Below are 24444 nucleotides of genomic sequence, written 5' to 3' on the forward strand. Positions count from 1 at the left end.
CATTCTGGCAGAAGAAAGGTTGTGTATGAAAATTAAAGAGCAGGTCAGCTTAGTTGGTAAAGAGAAGATGCGATGGAAAACAGAATGGTGGAAAGTAAGTTTGGAAAGCTTCATTGAAGTCAGTTCACGAATGGTCTTAGTACTACCAGATAAATACCTAGGGCCCAGTGATAGTTGGAGTTTTTAGAAAAACAGCAAATAATTTTTTAGCCTAAGCGTAATGTGGACATATTGTATGGGAATTAAACTAAGAAAAAAAAATGATTGTTTTTTGTAAATTCAAAGTTAACTGAGGGTCCCATATTTCCATTTGCTAGATCTGACATCTTTAGCCTGAAATAAGAGGCTAAAAAATAAAATGGGGTCCCATAATACCATTCTATGGAGTGACACACTAAAATATGTAACATTACCTCTAGGTATTCAAAATTATAATGTCACGGTATGTGTCAGGAGTCAACATACTCTTTCTGTAATGGGCCAGATAGTCAATGTTTGAGTTTTGCAGGCCATGAGTCTCTGCCAGGATGGGGGGGGGGTGGGCGGGGGGGGAGTAGCCACAGACAATATGTAAACAAATGGGTGTAGCTCTGTTCATTAAAATCTGAATTTCGTGTCATTTTCACATGCCAGATTCTTGCTCTTTTTTAAGATTTTTTTTCAATTATCAAAAATATAAAAACTGTTCTGAACTCAGAGGCCATTTAACAATAGGAAGCTGGCAGGATTTAGCCAATACACCATAGTTCACTCATTCCCAGTTAAAAGTGATTCTTACTCCGGAGTAAGCAGAATCTGAGAGCTATGAGTTCTTGCAACTTTTCCCTGAGAACTCTTATATTAGGCAGAATATTCTAGATTTAATTACAGAATTCCTTTTATCCCAGAAGTGTAGTGTTGATGTTTAATCTACCCAAAAAGGATCTAACTCATGTTTGTTGAACACACTTGGCAGGTCCTGTGGAGTGGGAAGAACGAGAGCAGGAACCAATCAAAAAGAAATCTGATGGACCAGGTAACCAAAGACAAATATGAGCTGGGGGAAATTTGAAAATGTTGCTTTCCCAGAAGATATATCACGGAAGGCTGCCTAAAAATAATTCATCAAATACTGTTTCTGGACTTTGACTAAATAATCAAGTGTCCCTTGAAATCTCATCTCTAGTGACGTTTCAAAGTGGACTCCTTAAAATAGATCTGACACTTAAACTGTTGGATTAAATGTTGAATTAGATTCCGTTTGTCATTTATCTTCCCCAGCCATTTGTGAAAGGGGATTTGGGGGAGTAAATTATAAATGTCCCATGGAAGCCACCAAAATAAAAGCACAAAAAATATTGCCAATTAATTTTAAAGGACATAAAAAGAAGGATTTAAATGAGAGGTAAGTACAGTGGGGGAAATGAGAGTTTCTCTAGAAGCGTAGGTCAAAGCCCTCACTTGACAAAGGGAACATCTATCCCCAGTGAGCTTGCTCAGGACTCTGTAGTTACTAAGTGACAGAGTAAGGACCGAATCCCTGTCTTCTAACCCTACCTCAGTCATGGTGTCATTTGGGCTTCACCTAGATGTGACTCAGAGGAAGATTTTTCCATGAAGGAAAAAAAAAAAGGGCAAAAAAAAAGCTTTCAAATGAGATGAACTTAAATGTCTCTGTAATTCCATAAACATGCCATTTCCTCAATGTCATAGGGTTAGAACACCTTTGTGCGCTATTTATAGCAGCCAAGATTATCAGGCACTCTTGCTATGGACACAGATACTTCCAAGGATGCCATCTGCTGGCCCCAAATGAGACTTCCCCAAGGCTGTCTAACCGTCTTTGCCTGAACCCCCACTTCCAGAATATTGGACTCACGCATATGTGGAGCCAGGTGTTCTATTCTTGCTGCGAAGCTACCTGCAGTAATAGTAGCTAACACTTTAGATGACACATCTCTACCAGGCGCTTTCCCAAGAGCTTTAGGCATCCTCACTGTTTCCCTCAAAAACCCTCTCCCTCATTTAACAGATAAGAAACTGAAGCAGAGAAAGATGAGGTAACTTTTCCAAGTCTACACAACCACTAAGGGGTAGAATTGGGATTTGAACTCAAGTATGTGCCCTTCGCCACTGTGGGCCTTACTGCCTCTCTGGCTAACAAATAAATAAAAATGAAAATGGCCACATCTCCTATTAGTTTGTGATCACGTGAGTTAAGAAAGTATGTGTTATCCATTTCTCCATCCTGGCAAGTTTAGTCTTACCATCAGGACCAGGCTCGGCAAAACCGGGACATAATCACGTCTCATCACCACCGCAGGCGATCATTGTGAATATGACAAAGTAAATAAATAAATTGTCCAAAATGGGAGATGCTGCTAAAGTTTATTAATAGGTGTGATCCCCGCCCCCAAGTCCTTCAGCCTCCAGGGCTCAGACTTTCTTTTTATGTTTACACAATGCAGCTGGAGAGTCCATCGGAAGCATTGTGGGAAATTCACACCTGGCTCAGATTAAACCCAAAATGGGTTGGGGGAGGGGCAAGACCCATAGAGGTCCCCTGGCTACCTCTGGCTCAGAATAGCTCTTCTGTGGAATCTGCACGACCTCTCTCCATTTGGCTTCATGTAGCAGCTGGTCCCTTCCTGAGCTTTGCTCAGCAGAAGATACCTCATTGCCTTACTTCCTAAAGTATGCCTCATGGAAGACTGTTAGGTGTGACGGCATTTTACAGAGGCTTTGGGGGATAGCGGGGTGGAGTGGGGGGGCAGTGATGGCAGAGACAGGCAACAACGTCGGAGGGAAAGTCAGTGATCACTATTCCTGCCTCAGTGGGTTTATCCCCAGCTAGTGCCTCTGGGGCCCGGCTCATTAGATCATTCCCGCTTTCTTCCCCAGGTACCAGCTGGCAGCTCCAAGATTCCTGTTCCTTCAGTAGGTAGAACTGTTCAACTCTTCTTTGTCTCTACCTTGCCCACCTGGACTCTGTCCTGAGGCCACACTGTCCATAGATTTAAGCTCCCTTCGATGTTTCTCCTTTTGAAAAGAGCAAACCTTTCCCCGAGAGAAATTCTGCCTTCCTCCTGGGCAACACGATTCATAAATAACTTCTTTTTTCCCCTATTACAAAATTAAATTCAGAGTCAGCCTGGCATCTTTTGGTTGGAGGAAAGGGTGAGGGATACCAGTTGTTTTTCTTAGTGGTGCTGCTGGTGATGTTTAAGGGTTTTGTTGATAAACACTAAGGCAGTTTTTAATTCATTATGGTGTTCACTAAGGAGTCATTTTACTGCAGTCGATGTTTGAAATCGCTAATAAGACAAAATGTTTTAAATGCCGAATTAAAAAATTCACATGGATCAAAATTTGGTGGCTTGAGTGGTTCCTTGGATACCAGCTGAGAAACCATTGGCTTCTGGGAATGGTGATGTCAGACAGATAGTTAAGACACCATCTTCCCTATTTGATTTTGATTCTTATCTAAAATAAGTTAGGTCATAGCCAGGGAACCTCCTCCAACCTTAACAGTGATCAGAGAGCTCTTGTGGAATTCCCTGAGGGCACAAGACAGGCACGTGTGCCTGCACCCAGAGGGTGTCACAGACGGTGGCAATCTGAGCTGAGCTTATCATGCTAGGCAGCTTGGCCCGGCTCCCCACATCACAGCTGCAGAGAGGAAAGACAACCCGAGAACATCAGGAATCTCACAGCATCTGTTGGTTTGGACAGGATCGATCTCATGTGCAGAATTCTGTGTGGGCCCAGCTCAGTAGAACGAAATAGGAATGTTGAAGCTAATTCGTAGTATCAGTATACTTCTGGTACCCCTACTAAGCTCTTGACAGAATAGGTGGCAGGTGATTGAATTGAACAGCAGCTGCCAAGCATCAAAAGTCTCACTGAATCAATAGAATTGTTTCCAAAAATAGTCATTCCTTAAGAAAAGAAGAAATTTCTAGAAAAAGCATTAAAGGATCCGGTTTCCTGGATAGCTTCTATCCCTGTGTCAACAACAGAAATAACTTTGAATGCAACCTTACTCTTCACCAAACCTGTGTTCTGTATGTGGACCTATTCTGACTGATATTTTGAGCACAGGATAAAAATTCTATCCCAGTTTGGTTTTGATGCTGCCAGTGCATGTGTAGAAAGACCCAGCCATAGCTTCCTATACTGCCTGTCCTCCTCCACACCTCCCACCCCCATCCCCATCACGCTGAGCATCACGGGCATCACTCCGTATTGGGTATGCAGGTCTGAAACCAGGTCTGTCCTTGGTAAGAGATCGCTGTGTTACACAACAGCAAAACAGCTGATTTGGGCATTTTGCTCCTTTGAAACCTTGTTGCTTTTCTTCTTCCTAGATAATATCATCAAGAGGATATTTAACATTTTGAAATTCACCTGGGTTCTGTTTCTGGCAACAGTGGATAGTTTCACGACTTGGCTTAACTCCATTTCAAGGGAACATATTGATATATCTACAGTTCTGAGAATTGAGAGATGTATGCTGACCAGAGAAATTAAAAAGGTAACACTTGTGAGCACAATTCTTTTTGCTTCTTCCCTCATTATAAAGATTTTTAAAAGTCAATGTCCAGAGCTCCAAAAAGGATAACACAAAATCTACAGTCTGTCTTCTGGACAGCCTTTATATAACCTCTCTGTTTTTCTGTATATTTAAATCTGTTCCATTGCTCAGAATTAAAATAATCAGACACTGTACGCACACACACGTACACACGCACGTGCACACACAGTTCTGGGACAATGGCCAGTTTATTCACTATGTTCCCTCCCCTCACCAGTTTGCAGGTGCACTGACTCTGCTGTCTCAGAAAGGATTATGTTGTTTAGTCTGGGAAGTTTGATCTGAAACTTCTCAGGGGGAAAAATCAAGATATATGCAGAGCAGCAAAATATAGGCACATACAGTTTATAGATAGTATTAAAATTACTAGTTTGTTTCTGAAAAAGTTACTATCACTTAGCCAAATTACCTACATATAAGAAAGGATTTGATTTTTACTAGTTTTTATTTTATTTTTATTGAGATGTAATTGACAATGTAACATACTACTTTCAGGTGTACAATACAATGATTCGATATTTGCATATATTCCAAAACGATCACAGTTGGTCTACTTAACATCCATCACCACACATTGTTCCAATTTTTTTTTGCTTGTGATGGGAACTAGTAAGTTCTAGCCTCTTAGAAACTTCCAAGTATGCAGTACAGTCACCGTGCTGTCCGTGACACCCCCGGGACTTATGTATTTTATAGCTGGAAGTTTGTGCCTTTTGACTAGCTTCACCCATAACCAAGAAGGGATTTCTTGTGAGCCTTCCCCAGTGATATCAGGGGCCACTAATGCAATGAGTTAACATCAATGCCCACCTTGACTAGCTTTGTTTCCATCTTTGCGCAAGGTGGGCGTGTTGACCAAGAGTTCTTGGTATTGAGAAGCGCCAGGGGGCTGAACAGACAAGTAAGAACTGTGGCGATGTCTCCCCTCCACAGGGCAACGTCCCCACGCGGGAGAGTGTCCACATGTACTACCAGAACCACATCATGAACCTCTCCAGGGAGTCTGGACTGGACACCATAGATGACCGTGCTGGCGCCGCTTCTGCTGCACAGACAGCCCACAGGATGGATAGCTTAGATTCCCATGACAGCATCTCCAGGTACTTCACGTTCTAAACGGTGGGTTTGCTTTTGACCAAGCTGAAAGAGCCGGGCTTCAGCAAGATGAGCAATGGGTGTGTGAGGTGAAAGTTAATCAAAAACATTCATGGATCCCCGCCCCATTCAGGCGACCTCCCTGTGTGCAACAAAGCGAAAGGAACACTGTCCTCCCCTTGACTGAGCCAGAAAAAAATCAGGTATCATTAATAAGCTATAAGAGGGTTGCCTGGGTGACTCAGCCGGTTAAGCATCTGACTCTTGATCTCACCACGAGTCTCCATCTCAGGGCTGTGAGTTTGAGCCCCATGTTGTGCTTTAAAAAAAAAAAAAGAAGAAGAAAGAAAGAAAAGAAAAGTAGACCATATTAGAAATACCAGTATGACTCATGGGCACAGGGCAGAGACTTCCAAGCCAGAGGCAAGTAAGAACGAGCCTTCCTGATCACAAAATGAGTATTTGTGTCAAGGGCCGCCATCTTTGATTCCTCTGAAAAAAATGTTGCCCCACAGAGTATTTTCTGTACTGGAATCTTCTTCCATCTGTTGCTATCTTTGATCTTTCTCCTTTCAGAATTGTTACTTTGTGATCCATAATCAAAATTTAAGAGGCAATTTTGTCTGCTTCCATCCTCCCTGATTTCTGTGATCACGTGCACGATCTCACTACAGGGACCCTGCACTAGTCACGGGCCAGAACGACCCACTATGTATGGGTTACCTCACTGTATCCTTCCACGACCTTATAGGATTCATGTTATCATCCCCATTTTGCAAAATTCGAAGTTCAGTTACAGAGAGGTTACCTAACATACCCAGAGCCACACAGCTAGGAGGTACTATAAAAGGGAGCCAGCATCCCAAACCTCGTGGTTCAGCTCAGAGTCCAGGATCTCACCCACCATGGTGTGCTGCCTCGAGTGGCCTCCTCTGCACTGAGGCCAACTTTGAGAACTGACCTGTCTTTCTTACCACCTATCTGGGTAGAGACTCCCCATTCTCTGCCTCAGCGTTCTAGATAGCTGCTGGGGATTGCACAGAGCTAGCTTCTGAGTTGAAGCAGAAGTCCTGTCTTTGGAGGAGGCCGGCAGGCCTAGGATGATTAGCTAGACTACATGAATCACACGTTGTGTACATCTTCATAGGTCAGGAGCATTATCACCAAGGACATTCGTTGCTTTCATCAAAGGAGTTTAAAAGCACCTATTCCAGACCAGGCCCTGAACTCGATTTTGAGATAAGACACATAAAGGTATATCATCTCTAAGTAGTTCGAGTCTGGGAAGAAAGACCCACTGGTAGGATTATCCATGGAACCCCGAGTTGGGACTCCTGCCGTGGGAAGGGTGGCAGACACGTCCTGCATGCCTGCTGTCGTAGAAGGTCCTGGATGGTCGGCAGTATGGTCTCCAGTCCCACGTCGGACACTGTGCAGGGCCTCAGAGGCCTGGAGGAATATCATCCTCCACAAATAACGAATATATTACAGGACAAGAGAGGGAAGGGAGCTGAGACAATTTTATTGATACCAAATCCCAAATATATAACCCCAAGTTGAAACTGCAATCTGAATGGGGAGGGGTGGGTGAAAAAAAAGGTTTACCTTGAAGAGCTGTGTTTCACTGCTGCTGAATTGCTATATTTGAGCTGCTTCAATTGTGCCTGTTGTCTTGCTCCCCAATAATTTACCTATTAATGCAAATCTATATTTATTGATATGGAAAGATGTTCACTGCATTAAGCAAAAAATTGAGGTTTAAAACAGAATGTATGCCAAAACCTCATTTTTTATTTATGAAAAAACATATGTGTTTATATATTGATTTAAATGTGACTTTTGTACAGATGAAATTCTGCTTGGATATATCCCTTCCTACCCTCTGCCCCTCCCCCCAAATAGGTAGCAATTCTTTTGAAGTCCTTTGAGGGATAATAAAAGGCATTATTTTTGCTCTAATTTGGGAATAATCTTTGCGCACTTGTCAGTTCCAAAGAAACAGATATATTTCAGCTATTGTAGATTTCTGTGAGAAGAGACATGAGGCCAGAAACTCTCAAGACTTTCAAGGTCAAAACATTTATTTGCTAACTGAGATCCTGTTCAAGATACTTTAAATTTCTAGAATAAAATAAGCGATTGTTACAACAGTGGGCATGCTAATAAAAGCTTCTCATTATCTCTCCACCCAAACATACCCAAATTTCTTTTTTTTTTTTTTTTTAAGATTTTATTTATTTATTTGACAGACAGAGATCACAAGTAGGCAGAGAGGCAGGCAGAGAGACAGGCAGAAGCAGGCTCCCTGCTGAACAAAGAGCCCAACGCCGGGCTCCATCCTGGGATCATGACCTGAGCCCAAGGCAGAGGCTTTAACCCACTGAGTCACCCAGGCGTCCCGCCCCCACATTTCTTAATCAGTAATTTAAACAACCATTAGTAATAGCAAAGTTACAAAGTGAAAATTTAGCGTCATGTCCCTTGCTTGACAGACAGCGCCCCCTTGTGTGCCTTCCTGAAAATACCCCACAATCTGTGTTTTTGAAAGAGGAGCTTCATTCTCCTTGGGCAGACTACATTGAAACAAAAAATCATTATGGTTTATGTTTTATTTTTATTTTTTGCAAACCATAAATAACCATCCCATTTGGAAGCTGCCAAATTTCTTAAAATTGTTCTTGTTGCAACAATTTTCTCTATATAGATCAGTAATTTAAACAGAATTATTTTCTCTTTGATTCATTTTTATGCAAAAACTGAAAATCCATTTTTATCCACGTTCTACCAAGATACTTCATGGTAGCTTTTCCCTTAAAAATAAATAAAGACTGCATGAGCATGTTTACAAAAATGTACAATTGTGTTGGCAGAGGCAGGGGAAGACAAGATTTGTCTGAATGAAAAAAAAAATTGTCTGAATGTAGTCAATATTCAAGATGCTGGCAGATGCTGTTTCCTAGTTACACGGGTGAATGAGAGTCCACAGAGGGGATCATAGAGTTTCCAGATCCACCCACTTTATAACCTATTCATGACCAAACAACTGGTTTTGGGGGAAAAAAAAAAAAAGGTGGAGAATGGTAAGATGAGAAAAATGCTGAGATATACTATCCCCCAAAGGGAAAAAAAGTGCAAATAAATACCAGTTTTTCCCATAAATTTTCAAGGGTGTTACAGGTCTCCTGACCAGGCTTAAGAATAGCTGCTCAAGAACCAAACTCAGAATCAAATGAAAGAGAGTATTAGAGAGTGAATTGAAAATAAGTTGTCCAGGATCACCTGGGTTGCTCAATCGTTAAGGTCTGCCCTCGGCTCAGGTCATGATCCCAGAGTCCTGGTATCAAGCCCAGCATTGGGCTCCCTGCTCCGTGGGAAGCTTGCTTCTCGCTCTCCAACTCTCCCTGTGTTCTCTCTCTTGCTGTGTCTCTCTCTGTCAAATAAACACAGTTAAAAAAAAAAAAATCTTTAAAAAAAAGAAAAGAAGTTGTCCATAATATGAACATAATTGACTCCTGTATTAGTAACTTTTAACTGCATAACAACTGTCAACATGCCCCGCTAAGAAATTAGCTTAATGTTATAAATCATAACCTAAGAGGGATTAAAAAAGGAATAAGACTGATCAAATAAAATCAAGTAACTGCCTTCAAATCAGACCCAAGATTGCAAATATAAAACTGTACCCATAATCAAAAACCATGAGGTAAGAGTTATTTAAACCTATTGATTGTTTTTGAACAAAAACTACTAAAATTATCTCCCAAATTTAGAAGTGGTCAATCAATCAAAGAATTTACTAGTAGAAAACCAGTACCTTTAAAATTAGTTCCTAATGTATCTTTTACTTTTTATTTCAACCTAAAGAAAGGGGAGATACAAGAGGGTTTGTTTTGTTGTTAATAAATGAGTTAACACACTTGCCCTTTTTTTTTTAAAGATTTTATTTATTTATTTGACAGAGATCATAAGTAGGCAGAGAGGCAGGCAGAGAGAGAGAGGAGGAAGCAGGCTCCCCGCGGAGGAGAGAGCCCGATGTGGGGCTCAATCACAGGACCCTGGGATCATGACCTGGGCCGAAGACAGAGGCTTTAACCCACTGAGCCACCCAGGCGCCCCCACACTGGCCCTTTTCTTAATGGCTGAGCTCCACTTCTAATTTTTTGCTTTAGGAAGCTATCAAATCGGTAGACAGTATCTGTCTACATGAAAAGTCTACTGGAAGCCACCTGATTTCTAGAAAGGCAGGAAGCTTTCCAAGAAGTGGGGACACCTATGTCATCAGCGAGGGTCTCGTACCATTCCCCCAGTGCAGCTGCGCATGCTCGGTGTGGCCCCGCCCCCGACCCCACCTGGCATCCCTGTCACCCATTTTACCTTTGGGCATACTGCAGATGGGATGAGAGTCTAACAAATGCCTTTATATTCCCTTTGACTTATTGCAAAAAGCACTCTTTCCTTTAAATCCGGCTGTAAAATAGCACTTGTCTTAATGGTTGTTTTATGAAATCGGATATCATCTACTTTCCCCCAAAATAAATTATTTTATATTGTGCAAGAAACATTAGATGACAGTCTAAGGAGCATTCCTAGATATGGGGGGAGTGTTTATCCCTTGAAACATGTCACCTAAGAGGCTGCTGTGTGCCCTGGGGTGGCTCGAAGGGCAGGCTGATCAGTGAGCGGACCACAACTGTCCCTTCAGGCATGTCACCTGGGCCTGTTATCAGAAAACTCCTCTTCCCTTTTTCTTTTAAAACTGCCCTGGACTGGGCCACAAACTGATCACATTCCACATAACCCAACTCAGTGGGACGGTGTGGGGTGTGAGGGTCAGCTGCTGCCACAGCGGACGCAGGCATTAACAAGATGAGTCACGCTTCAGGATTACAACAGTGGTTCCCATGCAAAAAATCTGAGCAGGGCCACAGGGAAGGGTACACGGTATCTTTTTGCCTGCAAACACCTAAAAGGCCATAGGAGTGCAGCTCTAAAAATAGGAAATTAAATACAGAAGTTCCAAGGTCCAGATCCCCTGTCTTACAAATGAAAGAACAAGTTAAATATTAATAGGTCTATAAACATGAGGTCAACAATTTCTACGGAAACTACTTCATCAAATAAATAATTATATCTGCAGTTATTTTCATCATATTAAAACCTCTTCTGATTCTCAAAAAAAATTTTTTTGAGATCTTAGAGAGGACAATTTATCTAAATGCCAATGGCCAGTTAACATTAGTGTAAGGAGGGACCCAAGCCCAGGGCACCCTGTGCTTGGCCATTGCGTTTCCGCTTTGCCTTTTCCTCATCGCCTCATTCTGTCAAGGATTTGACAACATCAAATCCTAAAGGAGTTAGGGCCTTTCTTAAAAATCAGTCTCTATGTCTTCATTAGAGACCATTTGGTTGCTCACCTGCTAGGCCTGGAGGTTGTTACTTCCTGCATGGTTTCCGTTCTGCCTTCCAGTCACTGGCTGGGCACACCTGGGTGTGTGCAGGCCGGGTGCCCCGCAGGCCTAGTCTGCCCCCATGACGACGATGTTCAGCCAGAAAATCAGCCATCCTGGATCACAAAGACCCATTCCCCTGGGTCAGCCACTGGTGCTCAGGCTGGGCGATTCTTATTCCAGTAGCCTTCTTCAGAGGTCTTTGAGGTGCGTGTCCCCCTTTGGGTTAACTCTACATCAGCACTGAGATGATGCCTACGTGGTAACTCTGTCTGCTTCTTCTCCTCTCGTAGCTCACGCAGTCCTCAGGCCTGAATCTGCCACCATTCCCTCCCCCATGGTTGCTCTGTGGGGACATCATGAGGATTTTAGCCAGTGGGTTCTCGCCCTAGTGACATCTGCCAAGACCCAAAACATGATCCAGAAGAAAAAAAAAATCATTAGGCAAAATGAGAAGTTAACAGACAAAATGACCCTGCCATCGCTAGACTTCCTCTGTTATTTTCTTTGTACCATTTTCTTTCTTTCTTTTTTTTCCTCGGATGTTGGTTTATATCCGGTTGCATATCAAACCAGCATCTCTTTCTCCACGCAAGGCATCTAGTTTGGCTTAACTGAATACCACTCAGAAAACGGGGTGGACAATTCAGTTCCGTGTGGTTATTTCTGAGCTTCCCTCTCTCATTGTTGGAGACCTATTTTTAAAACATTGAAGTGTTCTGTATACATTTTACATGGGCAGATATTTCTGCTTCCGCAATTGGGTTACAAAATGCTTTCAAGGAACTCAGGATGGGGAGCTCCAAATAAAACATATCTTCTTTAATGAAAACAGCAAAAGCTCAGTTACAAAGTTATACAGTGTGAATTCTGCTCTGCGCAAGGCATGTTGGGACTTGTCATTATTCCCGTTCCCCGCCCCACCCGGAGAGGGGACCTTTCATGACTTACCACCCCGCCCATACATTTTGACCAATCGAGAACCGCTGTGTCTTATAGTGGGGCCAAACGGGACCCTCCGGACCTCCCTTCCGTGAGCCCCGCTGTGGTGCTCGGCGTCAGCACTATTGGCGTCACATGTGGTTTGCTGCATGGCAGTGTACTGGTCGACTGATCCGTGTGTAAACTGATGTACCACTGGTGTTTAACCCTGTGTCTCTGTGACTGTTTGCGCTGCTAGCTGCTACACCGAAGCAACCATGCTGTTCTCAAGGCAGTCTACCCTTGATGATTTAGATGGACCAGAAACTGTTCCTAAAACAAGTGAGCGTGCTCGACCTAGGCTTCGTAAAATGTTCAGCATGGATATGTCCTCCTCATCAGCTGACAGTGGCAGTTTAGCATCAAGGTGCTTAACTCGTGCATGCTTTGTTCCAGAATTTTCTCACTTGTTCCCTTTCGTGTCATTGCAAATATAAGTTCTTGTGATGTGTGTTTGTTTTTTGTTTGTTTGTTTGTTTGTTTTTAACTTTTATGTTAAGAATTTGCATGACTCACCAAAGCATCACCGCCCCTCATTCTGGGACATAACTGCTCAGTCCCAGGACGGCATTCTCTGAAACTAACCGCTCTTCAGTTTTTGTCTGTTAGGAGTTTCTTAAAAATCCCTATCATAAACATTGTCCTCCATTTTGTAAGTATTTTGCACTTTTCATTTTTAAAGAAATAAGCATGCTTCCTCCTTGATTGAGAGCTCATGTAGGCAGTCCTCATGGGGGGAAATGTGTCAGGAAAGATACCTGCAATAGAAAAAAAAAAATTATGCCATCTGTAGTCCATTTTCATTGTTAATAATAATTCTGTAAAAGTTACAATATATTTTGCCATTGGTTTTAGACAAGAATATTATGATGCAGTAGAATAGATCAACTTTGTAGACAGTAACTTGTATTGCTTTGGGCTTGAGTTGTCTCATTAGATCCTACCATAAAAGCATAATAATTCAGAAATGTAATTATGTATATATGGTCCAAAAGTTCTTTCTGGAATTGCCTTTTAGAATGGCCCATGGAAGCACAGAAACATCAGCTATATTATGTTCATCCTGACACCAAAATAACCCAGTCCAAGACAAATTCCAATTTTGACTGTACATAGTGGTAAATCAGAGGGGTGTTAACTTATTTTTGTTGGCACCTGTATATCTTAATACAGTGCTGCAGTATGCTGGAGCCTGGCATTGATGGGAATGCCTTGGCCGTTTAAGGTGTCCCCTGGCAGGCCCATGCTATTCTACTCCACTTGGTTGAGTCTTAAAGGTCCCAGGACTTGCTGAAACCCTTAGGGCAAGACCTGATCCAAAACCATAAAAAGCATGTTGATAATTGGTTGGAGTCCAATTGGAAGTTAGACTTGATGTGGGGTTGGCTCTACTGCTCTGAAAACTGTCTTGGGTGATCAATTTCATGATCTTCCTAGGAGGCTGTTTAATGGAGGTAAGTCCTAGAAAAAAAATCCAGTTTGTCTTGACATTCTAAGAGATTTCTTTCTATGTGGTATCCATACTGAAGGCCAAGGTCCTGGGAACATTAAACACATGAGTGGGCACCAAGGGCTCACACAAATGTCCTTCAGTCTCGGGATGTCACAAAGGGCTCTGCCAAGGTCTGGTCATCCATCCATCCATCTACCCATCCATACATCCTCCACTCACTTTCATGTCTATACTGGTGTTTATGACAAGAAAAATGGGTACAATCTGTGTATTTGAGCATCTCAGTGTTTGTGGACCCTAGCGGCTCATGATATGCCATTCAAATAACAGTACAATTTCATAGTCTAATACGTGTGGCTCTACATCCACCAGATTCACAACTCCAGAATATCTTTGCCCTTCACCCCTTTGGTGGGCTGGGGTGGACAATAAAAATAGGCAGGCCATGAATTTCCCTGGTGTGGCTGCTGTATTTTCATTTCCAAAGTCTCTAGCAGGGACTTGACAGAGAAAGTGAGGAGATCAAGGACTAAAGAATGAGAGGTACAAGGGAGATGGACAGGTTGCCAAAAACAGAAGATGAAGCTATGTAGGGAAGCTTAGAGAGAATGAATACTCCTGGGGGAACAGGTAGAAGAAAATAAACTGAAGTCTTTGGGGGAGGGGAGGTGGCCAGAGCAGGAGTACACCCTGGGTTGAAGCCAACAGTTCAAAGGGAGAAGGGTTAAGGGTCCACAGTATTGGGGAGAAGAAAATAGGGGTGTTTTCATGTGTCAGGCAAGGAACCCAGTGTGGGATGGCTGGGAGCTGGAGAGATGTTGCAACGTCAGTCAAATGTGATAAGCACTAGTAAGAAAAAGGCAAAGGATGGGAAAATAGGGAGGAGGAACAGATATTCAACAAGAATGCCACTTTTTTCCATAAAGAATGCCGTTGTTCAATTTAGCCAATGTTTTATCGTTCCTATCTCCCCTTATGGGTAGGGGTGGACCTGTTGTGTGGAACTGAGAGTAGAGTACCTCCCCACCAACACCCACAGACCCAGGCTGGCAAGGCTTCCTGTTCCATGGGCACCTCCTTTAATAGAATGCTAGGTGTGCTATGCTAACTCTGTCTTGATTTGGAAATAAACACCTGAACCCGTGGCTGTGAGTCCTGACCCAATTCAGACAACCTCTGTGCATAGGTGGGTTTAGCAACTGAGGAGCCATGTCATGGGACTTGCTCAGGTTTTCGACGATGATGTGTGAGCCCTGTTGGCTTTTGCATTTAAGAGCCTGCAGTCTGCAGGCTCTGCGGACCAGACTGGGATATCCTGAAGGAATAAAGCAGGTGGAATGCAGCCTTGGGGTGGGGGGTGGGGAGATGGGGTATTTAATTTTCTCTTAATGTTTTTATTGGGGAGCGCTGAGAAGGTGTCTTGAGAGTCCGGAGGATACTAAGACCGGGTGTGTGCCGTCCCTCTCTCTGGACAGCGAGCCCACGCAGTGCACCATGTTGTACTCGCGCCAGGGGACCACGGAGACCATAGCAGAGGTGGAGGCTGAGCAGGATGATGAGGCGGCAGCCGGAGACGCCGACCAGGGAAGGGAGGCCACAGCGGACATAGGGCCAGAGGAGGCCTCTGAGGTGTCGGAGACCTCAGAAGTCGGCCTCACCCCGGACGCAGAGCTGCCACAGTACTCCACCGAAGACGGGGATGTGGAGGCCCCACCGTCCTACAGCAAGGCGGTCAGCTTCGAGCGCCTGTCCTTCAGCTCCCGGGATGACTCTGCAGGCCAGAGCCACATGGCCGTGAGCCCCGACGACAGCCGCTCGGACAGGCTGGAATCTAGCATCTTACCACCCCTGACTCATGAGCTGACGGCCAGCGAGCTGCTCCTGAACAAGTAAGAGACTGCGAGGGTTTCTCCACCCACTGTGCTTGGAGATAGCTTGGAGATAGAGAAACTCTCATGGAAAACCGTCCACCTAGAGGATCAAGCATGCAGACCCGGGGTTGGGTGCTTCCATCGTAGAACGATAGAACTAGCAAAAGCCACCCAGAGTAGACACTTGTGCACACGTCTTTCTGTAATAGGCTATTAGGTTGATTCCACCGGAAATCTGGGGAACATGGGAAGGCAGATCGTTCGGGAGGGATCATGCAATGTGGAAATCAGTAATTTGGAGACATGAAGACCCATGTCATATGATGTTGTTTATTTTAATAGGATGTTCCATGATGAAGAGCTTGAAGAGTCCGAGAAGTTCTATGTTGGCCAGCCCCGGTTCTTGCTGTTATTCTACGCCATGTACAACACTCTTGTGGCCCGCTCAGAAATGGTGTGCTATTTTGTGATCATACTCAACCACATGGTCTCTGCCTCCATGATCACCCTTGTGCTCCCCATTCTGATCTTCCTCTGGGCCATGCTGTCTGTTCCCAGACCCAGTAGACGATTCTGGATGATGGCCATTGTCTACACAGAGGTAAGCATGGGGTGAAACCTTCCTGGAAATCACTTCTGGCACTCACTCTTGTCTGCCCTGTCTCCAGGACAGTTTAAATAGGACATTCAGCTAGATGGATGCTCTTAGATAGGCACGCAATTATAATGCTAGCAATTGTGTATCTTTTCACATTACACACCTCACACAAGATAGGTGCTACGGTCATTCCATTTAACAGAGAAGGAAGCAGCTTTAGTGAGATTAAATAATTCACCAGAGTTACCCAGCTGGCAAAGGGTGGGGTAGGCTTTTGAAATCTTCTCATGCATCCTGTGATATTAGCCACTGAGATAATGTGTTATGCAGAATTAAGCATGGTGCCTGGTGCTGGTGGATGTCCAGTGAATGGACACTGAATTATACAATACAGTAATCATTGTGAATATAGTTTGGTACAACAGGTACATTTGGTATAACACGTATATTTGGTATATTTGGTGCAACAGGTATATTTCCCATTTTTAAGCCTAAAAGCCAGTATCCACATGCCTAAACACAAAGCCATATAAGCACCTACCTAAAAATCTGAATGACACAAGGGTAAGATACCTTATTTCCATCAAATGTGAAGGGACAGGAGACAGTCTTCCCAATTGTCTAAACCTGCTTTTCGATCCTTCCCCCATTAAATACATAGAAGATCACAAATTCCCATAACAACAATAAAACTGGGAATAAAATGGGAGACTCGATAGACTTTGTGCCTTGGGTTATTGTAGTTCTTTGTGTTCTGGGTTCTGTGAAGAAGACTGATTTTCTTACTTGGCTCCTAAGAGAAAGTTTTTGCTAACGATGATACTGTAATTGCTTCTTAAAGGAAAGAACTCAAGATGGATGTACATTTAGATTCTAGAAATTGTGTTGGTTTATAGGTAGTTCAATAAAATGAAACAAAGTTATTTGTAAATCATCTCAAAAGCATCAGTTTAAACTATCATGTATCTCTTTTCCATAATAATTATTTAAATACATTTAAATGCTTATAAAAGTAAAAGATGGAAAAGCAAATTTATATCTATTATTTTAAGTAGGCTGTCCATCACACTCTTGTCAAAATAATCGCTTTTAAGTATTACTTCCACTACATCACTTTGTGATCTGGGACATAAATGACTCCCCATTGGGGAATGGGTCTGTTCTCTCTAACACCTCTGAGTGAGGGAGTTTCTAACCTAGAAGTGGAAGAAGAGCAGGTACTAAGAACTTAGAAAAGGGAACAAGAGCTAATTATATGTAGCTTTCATCATAAAATAAAATCTTCTTTATTAAGTTAGACTGGATTCTCCATTTTCTCCATCACACCGAGGAGTGAGGAAGTAGAAAATTAAGTTGGTATTAATTCACTCTACAACTTAGACTATGTGCCAAAATCCTAGAACTGTGCTAAGCATGAGAAAAGGACAATAAGTTTTTTTTTAAGTTGTTTTCTGTTTCTCAATGGCTCACAGACCAATGTGGCAAATATATGTTGTAAACAAAGAACTGCCCTATAATATGACACAAAACTGCATTAGAGTATACAAAAAACGAGGGATACTGTGCCTCATGCAGCTTAGTGGGTACGGGGGGAGGCTATCATGGCAATTTACCAGCAGAAGGCATCTTAGACCTGAGTCTTAGGGGATGAATGTAAGGTCACCAAAGGATGGAAAGCAAAGGGAGCTGCAAGTCATTGGGAATAACCCATGCAAAGAAACAAAGGCGTAAGATATTCTGGCATGTGCCAGGAATGACAGGTGGATGTGAGGGCTGGTAAGCAGGCTGTGAGTGAACAGCACAGTAGCAGGATCTCAGGAATGTCAACACAGTTTATGCTCAGGACTTTCTCCTCTTGGTATGGGAATATTTGAACAGAGGCATGACTCAGACATGCTTGTCTTTAGCAAGGTTTTACACAAAATGAAAGTGAAGGCATGGAGACCAACTAGGCATCTGTCTTAACTGTCTGGGTGAGAGGTCATAGGATGCGAACTTACCCAACGGCGATGAGGCTAAGATGAGTGGGTAAATGAGAAGTTCTAGTAAGTGACTAAAAGAGTTTGGGGTGTGAGTGAGAATGGGAAAGACAATATGATCTTCAGATTTCTGCTCTGACATCTGGGATATGGCGGTGCTGCTCAGCACAATAAGGAGCATAGGACTGTTTTTCGCAGAAGCTTGACTATAAGAAGGAGAGAGACAGGAAAAGAGGTAAAACTAAACTCTAGGTCAAAAGAGGACTTTTAAAATATTTTTATTGATGAATTGCATATATTGCAATTAACCTGTGCTGACACAAATGTTAGAGGTATGCTTAAATGAGGCACACCAATTTTCTCATGTGTCCTTATTGCAAACAGCCTCTCTACAATATTTATACCCTGAACTAGTCACCGTAACTGGCAAGTTTTTGTTTTATTTACTTTTATTTCTTCTTGAGGAGAACTTCCAGAGATCAATAAAACGGTGAGAAGAAAGAGGTCAGAGGAAAGTGAAAATAGGCCTCAAAACTACCTGAGATGCTCAGAAGGAAGACAAATTAAAGCAATATGTAAAATATAAACTTCTTTTTGTTCAAGGTTTTCCTCATTACCATTTTTAATAACTGAATAATTATATAAATATCTCATTAAATCAATATAAATTAGCCAACTCTTCAAAAGTAGAGAAAGTCATTTAAGTAGGTGTCATGGATAACCTGATGGGGCCTCGTGTATGTGCAATGAGAGACACTAGTGAGAGTAAAATACTACTCTTGGTCTAAAGTCCATGTGAGAATGATAATGTTATTATTCCACATAATTTTGTTAATCATCAAAAAGTATGAAATGATATTTTAATTTTTTATATCACTGTTTTCATATATAACCATTTTTAAAAAGGCGTAATTTTTTTTTTTTTTAATTTCCATCATCTGTGTGTAGGTGGCAATTGTGGTCAAGTATTTCTTCCAATTTGGGTTCTTTCCCTGGAACAAGAATGTGGAATTGAACAAAGATAAACCTTACCACCCACCTAATATCATAGGAGTGGAAAAGAAAGAAGGTTATGTTCTTTATGATCTCATCCAACTCCTGGCTCTTTTCTTCCATCGGTCAATTTTGAAGGTATGGCCCATGAACACCTGACCAGCACATGTTGATAATTGCAGCCACCTGTGATATTCCTGGAGAACCTGAACATTAGGATTGGTCATGAGGCCAAGGGGCCAATGAGTGCATCTACTTGTATGATCTTTTTCTTTTTTTAACAGTTGTGTTCATTTAGTGGACATTTCCTCTAACGCGATGTGCTCAATAATGGAACTTGTTATAAATTTGGGAGAAAATTCCCCCATGTTTCTACTTCTATTATGAACCTATCCTACTTAATCCATATTTGTGGGAATTGCTTGGATGGTGTGAAAAATCTTCATGTCTAATCCACTAAATTCTGCTCCTTGTTTAAGCCAGAACACAAGAGAGCTACAATTTAGGAAGTGTCATATTGCCTCTCATCTCAAGTCCAAATTCTGCCTACCTTCTTTTAGAATTGCTTTTGTTTGATACTTCTTGCCATGAAACTATTAGCTTCAGTGAGAGACCATACATTAAATGGTTGAGTGAAGCCCAGAGCTGTGCTTCTTGTAAGCTTATTGAGAAAGCCATTCATTACACTACTCTGGGAAGACTTATCTACAGGATGGCCTGTCTCAGGGTCAGCAACTCTTGTTACCTCCCTGAAAAAACCATGTGGGTCTTTCTTCTTGTACACTGTGAACTATAAGTTATGCTTGCAAATATACTGCTCAACTCTAAAAATTAGAAATTGCTGCATAATATACATTGTATGTATAAATGTGCCAATTGTCACTACTTTACTTCCACCTCTTATTTTAATCTCGTCTCTTTTTATAAAATATTCCAATTTCATTTTATCAAGTCTTTATTCATTCCTGTTTATTACAGATTTTGTTTAGTTATTTTACAAGGAGAGACACAGTGAAAGAAGGAACACAAGCAAGGGAGCGGGAGAGGGAGAAGCAGGCTTCCTGCTGAGGAGGGAGCCCAATGCTGGGTTTGATCCCAGGACCCTGAGCCAAAGGAAGACGCTTAACAACTGAACCACCCAGGCGCCCTATTAGTTCTTTTTTAGAACAAGCTGGCATAAGTTAATACACACATGCGCGCGCGCACACACACACACATACAGAAATATGTAACAGTGTGTTCGACTTCTGTCCTACTCAGTATGCTATTTCAAACTGGGCTTCCTCTGCATATTGCTTGGTCAGAATCTTAACTCTGTCTTCACCATCTTGCAAAATGTGCTAGTCTCTAACCTTCCACTCAGGGGGAGCCATACCTGGGTCACAGGAGAGTGGTGGGTTTGCAAAGGTATATTATCCAAGGAAACCAGTTAGCCAGAATTGAGTTTGCCTAAAATTTCCAGTTCTTCTGATAAATTATCTGAATTCATACAGTTTACTAATTCTTGTTCTGAATATATTAACAAATATAGTAACATCATTATTTTAGTTCTAGAAATTGAAGTTTAAATTTCTGCATCTAAGACATGGAAGCATTATGTTGTATGTCAATTATACCTCAATTAAAAAAAAAAAAGACATGACCGTATAAATCTGGTCACTTCAGAACTCCCTTACAACTTGCTATATCCTTTTGTGCATCATTTAAAAAATTTGTGGGAGCACCTGAGTGGTTCAGTTGGTTAAGCGTCCAACTCTTGATTTGAGCTCAGGTCATGATCTCAAGGTCGTGAGATTGAGTCCTGTTTTTGTCTCTGAGTGGAACATGAAGCCTGCTAAAGATCCTGTCCCTCTCCCTGTGCCCCTCCCCTGCTGCTCACTCTCTCTCTAAAAAAAATTTTTAAAGTTAAAAAGTAAAAAAATTAAAAATTTTTATTAAAAAAACTTTTATAAATCTTTGGACATTTGTGCTGCCTTTTTACTAATATTTAAATGGTTTTTAAATTAAACTTAAATTTAAATTATTAATTAATTAAATTATTTTAATTTTATTAAATTAATTAAATTAATTTATTGATTATTATTTATTAATTTTAATTATTATTTAATTGTTACCTAATAATTTATAATTTATTAATTATAGTTAATTTAATTAAATTAAATTAAACTTAAAGCATACAATAAGCAAAATGTTGGTGTTTCATATTGATACACTTACTCTGATTTCCTCTCAGAATATTTCATACTTATGATGAATGTATTTGAGGTACTATTATGCTTATTAAATTTTGGCTAGTGAAATGAAAAATAGTTTTTGGAATGACAAATCTTTTCATAGGAAGACAAAACTACCCTACAGCTTTGCAAACCTATTAAACAATGCTGCTATGGAAACCAAACAACTCCAACCATATGGAAATTTCCAAAAGTGGTTAAAACTATCCTATTTGGTATGAGTTGCTAGAAATTTTATAAATAATTGGAAGAGTTCACTAACAAATATGCTACTACGAAAGTAGTGAAAGAATCTAAGTATGTTCAAATGTTGGCAAAAGAAGAAGCAACTTTTAAAATGATTTAAAAGAAATTAATAGAAGTTGAAAATTCCCATTCTGAAAATCTAGAATGTTTGCTATGTTTATAAGAATAACATCCATTGAATATCTTTTACAAATAATGTATTTATATATATTTAAGAAGCCTGTAAGTTAGGTAACTTTTTCTTTTTTTTTTTCTTTTTTTTTTCCATTTTATTTATTTTTTCAGCGTAACAGTATTCATTCTTTTTGCACAACACCCAGTGCTCCATGCAAAACGTGCCCTCCCCATTACCCACCACCTGTTCCCCCAACCTCCCACCCCTGACCCTTCAAAACCCTCAGGTTGCCCCAACCTCCTTTTCTTTTAATGAATTGATCATTTTCCAAGTTATTTTTTGACCAACTGAATTTTGGCAAATTGGCCTGGAGCTCTTGTCCTCTATAGCCTGTGTCAGAGGGAGGACTGGGCAAGGTCTTAGGGAATAAATGCATAGCTTGGCAGGCTGGGAACCCAAAAGATAGTGGGCTCATTGGGTGGCTTTGAGCTGAAGCAGGAAGTTCATTGGAAGGGCGATTTTCTATCCAGGTAGCATCTTGCACCAGCAAGGTCCCTGGTTTTTCTCAACCTCTTCTGCTGTCCTTCCTCCTATCTGTCCTACCAGGCCCTTTTGCTTATTCTTTGAAGCAAAATCCAGACTCTGCAGAGTGCATCATAATCCCTGTCTCATATGAGGACCAATATTTTTGGGGTAAAGCATTTGCAGTACTTTTCCTGACCCAGCCACGTGTGATCCAGGGGTTCATATCTTCTGTGTATGTTGATGGAGGGAAGCATCATTATTCAAGTATAGATACTTGGTGAACCTGGGGCCATGGGAGTAAATTCACCCACTGATATTTAAAATGCTACTTGTAAGCACAGAGAAGGATGTTCTAAAAAGTGCTTTCACTCAGGAACATGTCAAGTGATTCTAATTTCACCTTACCTCATCTGCCAAATGTTATTTACCTCCATGTCAGTTAATGAGCCATACTCTTATGACCTACACTCTCTCATTCCCCTTCTACTGTGACCATCACAAACATCTAGATAAAAAGCTGTCCTAGAATCCATTGGTTTTCTAATCTTTTATCCACTTTACTGCAGTATGAATGACAAAAAATTATACTATATTTAAAGTGTACCCCGCAGTGATGTGATTTACGTAGACATTGTGAAAGGATCCCTTCCATGGAATCCCATCACCTTCCATATGTATCTGTGTTCTTTGGTCTTTTCCTTTATTTATGTATTTATTTATTCATTTATTTATTTGGTGAGAACACTTAAATTCTTTTTTTTTTAATTTATTTACTTTTTCAGCGTAACAGTATTCATTGTTTTTGCACAACACCCAGTGCTCCATGCAAAACGTGCCCTCCCTATTACCCACCACCTGTTCCCCCAACCTCCCACCCCTGACCCTTCAAAACCCTCAGGTTGTTTTTCAGAGTCCATAGTCTCTTATGGTTCGCCTCCCCTTCCAATTTTTTTTTTTATAAACATATAATGTATTTTTATCCCCAGGGGTACAGGTCTGTGAATCGCCAGGTTTACACACTTCACAGCACTCACGATAGCACATACCTTCCCCAATGTCCATAACCCCCTCCCCCTCTCCCAACCCCACCTCCCCCCAGCAACCCCCAGTTTGTTTTGTGAGATTTAGAGTCATTTATGGTTTGTCTCCCCCCCAATCCCATCTTGTTTCATTTATTCTTCTCCTATCCCCCTAACCCCCCATGTTGCTTCTCCATATCCTCATATCAGGGAGATCATATGATAGTTGTCTTTCTCCGATTGACTTATTTCACTAAGCATGATACCCTCTAGTTCCATCCACATCATCGCAAATGGCAAGATTTCATTTCTTTTGATGGCTGCATAGTATTCCATTGTGTATATATACCACATCTTCTTTATCCATTCATCTGTTGATGGACATCTAGGTTCTTTCCATAGTTTGGCTATTGTAGACATTGCTGCTATAAACATTGGGGTACACGTGCCCCTTCAGATCACTATGTTTGTATCTTTAGGGTAAATACCCAGTAGTGCAATTGCTGGGTCATAGGGTAGTTCTATTTTCAACATTTTGAGGAACCTCCATGAGAACACTTAAATTCTAACTCAGCACATGTCAGTTATATAATACAGTGTCACCAACTACAGTCACCGTACCTCACGTTTGGCTTTCTAATCATGGGAGATGCAATACTGTGGGGAAGAATGTAGCTCCCTCCCTTGGAACGCCCCCCTGAGTTGTCCCTTATGCTTTCTCAGTGCCATGGCTTGTGGGATGAAGATGACATCACTGACAGTGGCATGGACAAAGAAGAGTCAGATGATGAGCTCTCCCTCAGTCGTGGCAGGAGAGCCTCCTCCGATTCTCTGAAATCCATCAACCTGGCTGCGTCGGCAGAGTCGGTACACGTGTCCTTCCCAGAGCAGCCTTCCGCCATCCGGAGGAAGCGATCGGGAAGCAGCTCCCAGATATCCCCCAGATCCAGCTTTTCTTCCAATAGGTCCCAAAGAGGTATCTGTCACAAGATATCTTTAGGCTAGAGTAACTCCTAAGTTTTCTGGTTCTTTTGGTACTAGCGATCTGGGTCTCTGCTAAAGGGTTTACTGGGTGCTATCAAAGAGATATGTTGTGATACGAGAAGAAAGTACTTTGAAATCAGACAGACCCGAGTTCAGATCCTGTCTCAGCTGTGTGACCTGGGACGGTCACTTCATTCTTCAAAATGTCTGATTCCTTCCCAGGACAAAGACTTCGGGTAGTTGTGCAAAGGTGCCAGGACACTGCCCGTGTGGGCACATGCTAATTTTTAAGTCATATCCAGAGAATTCTGCTGGGTGTGTCCAGAATGCT

General features: G+C 41.7%; 1 protein-coding gene across 5 annotated transcripts in view; it reads left to right on the plus strand.

Annotated features, from left to right (window-relative positions):
* Window positions 1-24444, plus strand: part of PIEZO2 (piezo type mechanosensitive ion channel component 2) — a 456862-nt gene that overhangs the window by 406739 nt on the left and 25679 nt on the right. For 4 of the 5 annotated variants that reach the window (XM_046025845.1, XM_046025846.1, XM_046025849.1 and 1 more), the window contains 7 exons: window positions 956-1015; window positions 4347-4513; window positions 5507-5673; window positions 15025-15438; window positions 15763-16021; window positions 18946-19128; window positions 23853-24105. In XM_046025845.1, coding sequence (XP_045881801.1) covers window positions 956-1015; window positions 4347-4513; window positions 5507-5673; window positions 15025-15438; window positions 15763-16021; window positions 18946-19128; window positions 23853-24105 — 1503 coding nt within the window. Of the gene's footprint in view, window positions 1-955; window positions 1016-4346; window positions 4514-5506; window positions 5674-12295; window positions 12464-15024; window positions 15439-15762; window positions 16022-18945; window positions 19129-23852; window positions 24106-24444 lie in introns of all 5 variants that reach the window. The other variant, XM_046025850.1, reaches the window with a different exon arrangement.

This window comes from Meles meles, chromosome 12 (genome assembly GCF_922984935.1).
Source record: "Meles meles chromosome 12, mMelMel3.1 paternal haplotype, whole genome shotgun sequence".
Taxonomy (NCBI): Eukaryota; Metazoa; Chordata; class Mammalia; order Carnivora; family Mustelidae; genus Meles; species Meles meles.